The following is a 1,599-nucleotide window of genomic DNA, read 5'->3' as shown; positions in this document are numbered from 1 at the left end:
CTTTTTAGTATACTAGAATATTAAGGAAACTGCATATCATAGTTTGCTGTTTTTGAGAGCTCCACTACATTTTCATTCCTCATGCATGCTGCTAACGAGCTTTCTCCTTCTACCAGAATGTCATAAAATGACACACCAGAGTTAACAATTTTCTTTTTGTTCATGCTTTTTAGTTCTCTCAAACATCTTTCCTGAAATTCTCTTTCATCATCATCATTAAACTGAATATGCGATCTGCAATATAGCAGATTTTCCGATCTTACGTTTTTGGACCCAAATATAAATTTGCCGCTTTCAGTTTAATTATTTGGTAAACAATAGCTTCAATAATTTGATCCCCTGACCTTTCATCAAAATCCATTAAAACTTCGTTAAAGAAATCCTGTTCCGAAAACCGATTCCAACCCTTTATCCAATCAGCAATCTCATCAAGAGCAGTACAACCATATTTAATCATAATATTTATGTTAGATCCATATGCCAGAAGCGTTGTAGCAGCTCGTGTATGTCCTTAAGAATAAGCATAATGAAGTGTTGTTCTCCAATCTTTATCTGTAGAATTGACTCTGGCACCATTTTGTAGCAATAATTTCACAGTTTGTGCGCATCCTCTTTAAGCAGCTTCATGAAGTGGACTTGCACCATCATTCCTCGATACATTAATGTTAGCCCCATGCTTTAAAAGTAATTTTGTAATTTCAATATTGTTTTTTCTTACTGCACAGTAAGGTGGAGTTTCACCCAATGTGTCTTTTGCATTAATCCTAGCACCTTTATCTACAATCATCCTAATAACTTCTAGGTTTCCGCTGATAACTGCCAAATGAAGAGGCGTAATAGAATGCTTTCCATTTTCAATGTTAACTTTACAGCTGTGATCTAAAAGAAATTTCGCTATAGCCATATGTTTGTTGATCAAAGCATCCCAAATTTGTATGTATCCTTTTGAATCCATAATGTTTATGTCTGATCCATATTCCACGAGCATTTTAACAGCTTCTGTATGTCCTTCAGAGCAAGCATAATGAAGTGCTGTTCTCCCATCTTTATCTTTACAGTTAACTCTCGCACCATTTTCTAGCAATACTTTCAGAGTTTGTGAGTATCCTTCTAAAGCAGCTTTATGAAGTGGACTTGCACCATCATTTCCCGATAAATTAATGTTAGCCCCATGCTTTAAAAGTAATTTTGTAATTTCGATATTGTTTTTTCTTACTGCCCAGTAAAGTGGAGTTTCACCCCAGGGGTCTTCTGCATTAATCCTAGCACCTTCATCTATGAATCATTTTCATAGCTTTTATATGTCCACTATCAGCTGCCAAATGAAGAAGCGTATTAGAACGGTTTCCGTTTTCAATATTTTCTTTACAGTTACTACGTAAAAAAAAATTCGACAAAAGCCATTTCTCTATTGATCAAAGCTTCACTAATGTATATGTATCCTCCTGAGTGATCTCCAAAGCCTCCTGAATAATAGTCCATTCCAGGCAAGCATTTACATTCTCCATAAGGGCTGTCAAATTTTCTTCTTTTTCCCAATTTTTCTTTGTCCTCCATCTTTCTTTTCCACGATTTTACCTTATCCTCAAATCCTTCTTC

General features: G+C 35.3%; 1 protein-coding gene across 1 annotated transcript; it reads right to left on the bottom strand.

The window, feature by feature from the left end:
* Positions 1-613: 613 nt before the first annotated feature.
* On the bottom strand, positions 614-1,279 carry LOC148938806 (uncharacterized; the record flags this gene model as incomplete). The annotated part of the gene is made up of 1 exon (XM_089107521.1): positions 614-1,279. A coding segment is annotated over one exon (666 nt), but the record flags the coding sequence as incomplete, so codon positions are not given.
* Positions 1,280-1,599: the final 320 nt, after the last annotated feature.

This window comes from Artemia sp. Qi Xiang Cuo, unplaced genomic scaffold (assembly GCF_049724085.1).
Source record: "Artemia sp. Qi Xiang Cuo unplaced genomic scaffold, ASM4972408v1 HiC_scaffold_802, whole genome shotgun sequence".
NCBI classification, from domain to species: Eukaryota; Metazoa; Arthropoda; class Branchiopoda; order Anostraca; family Artemiidae; genus Artemia; species Artemia sp. Qi Xiang Cuo.
This window is presented reverse-complemented; position numbering and strand designations above follow the sequence as displayed.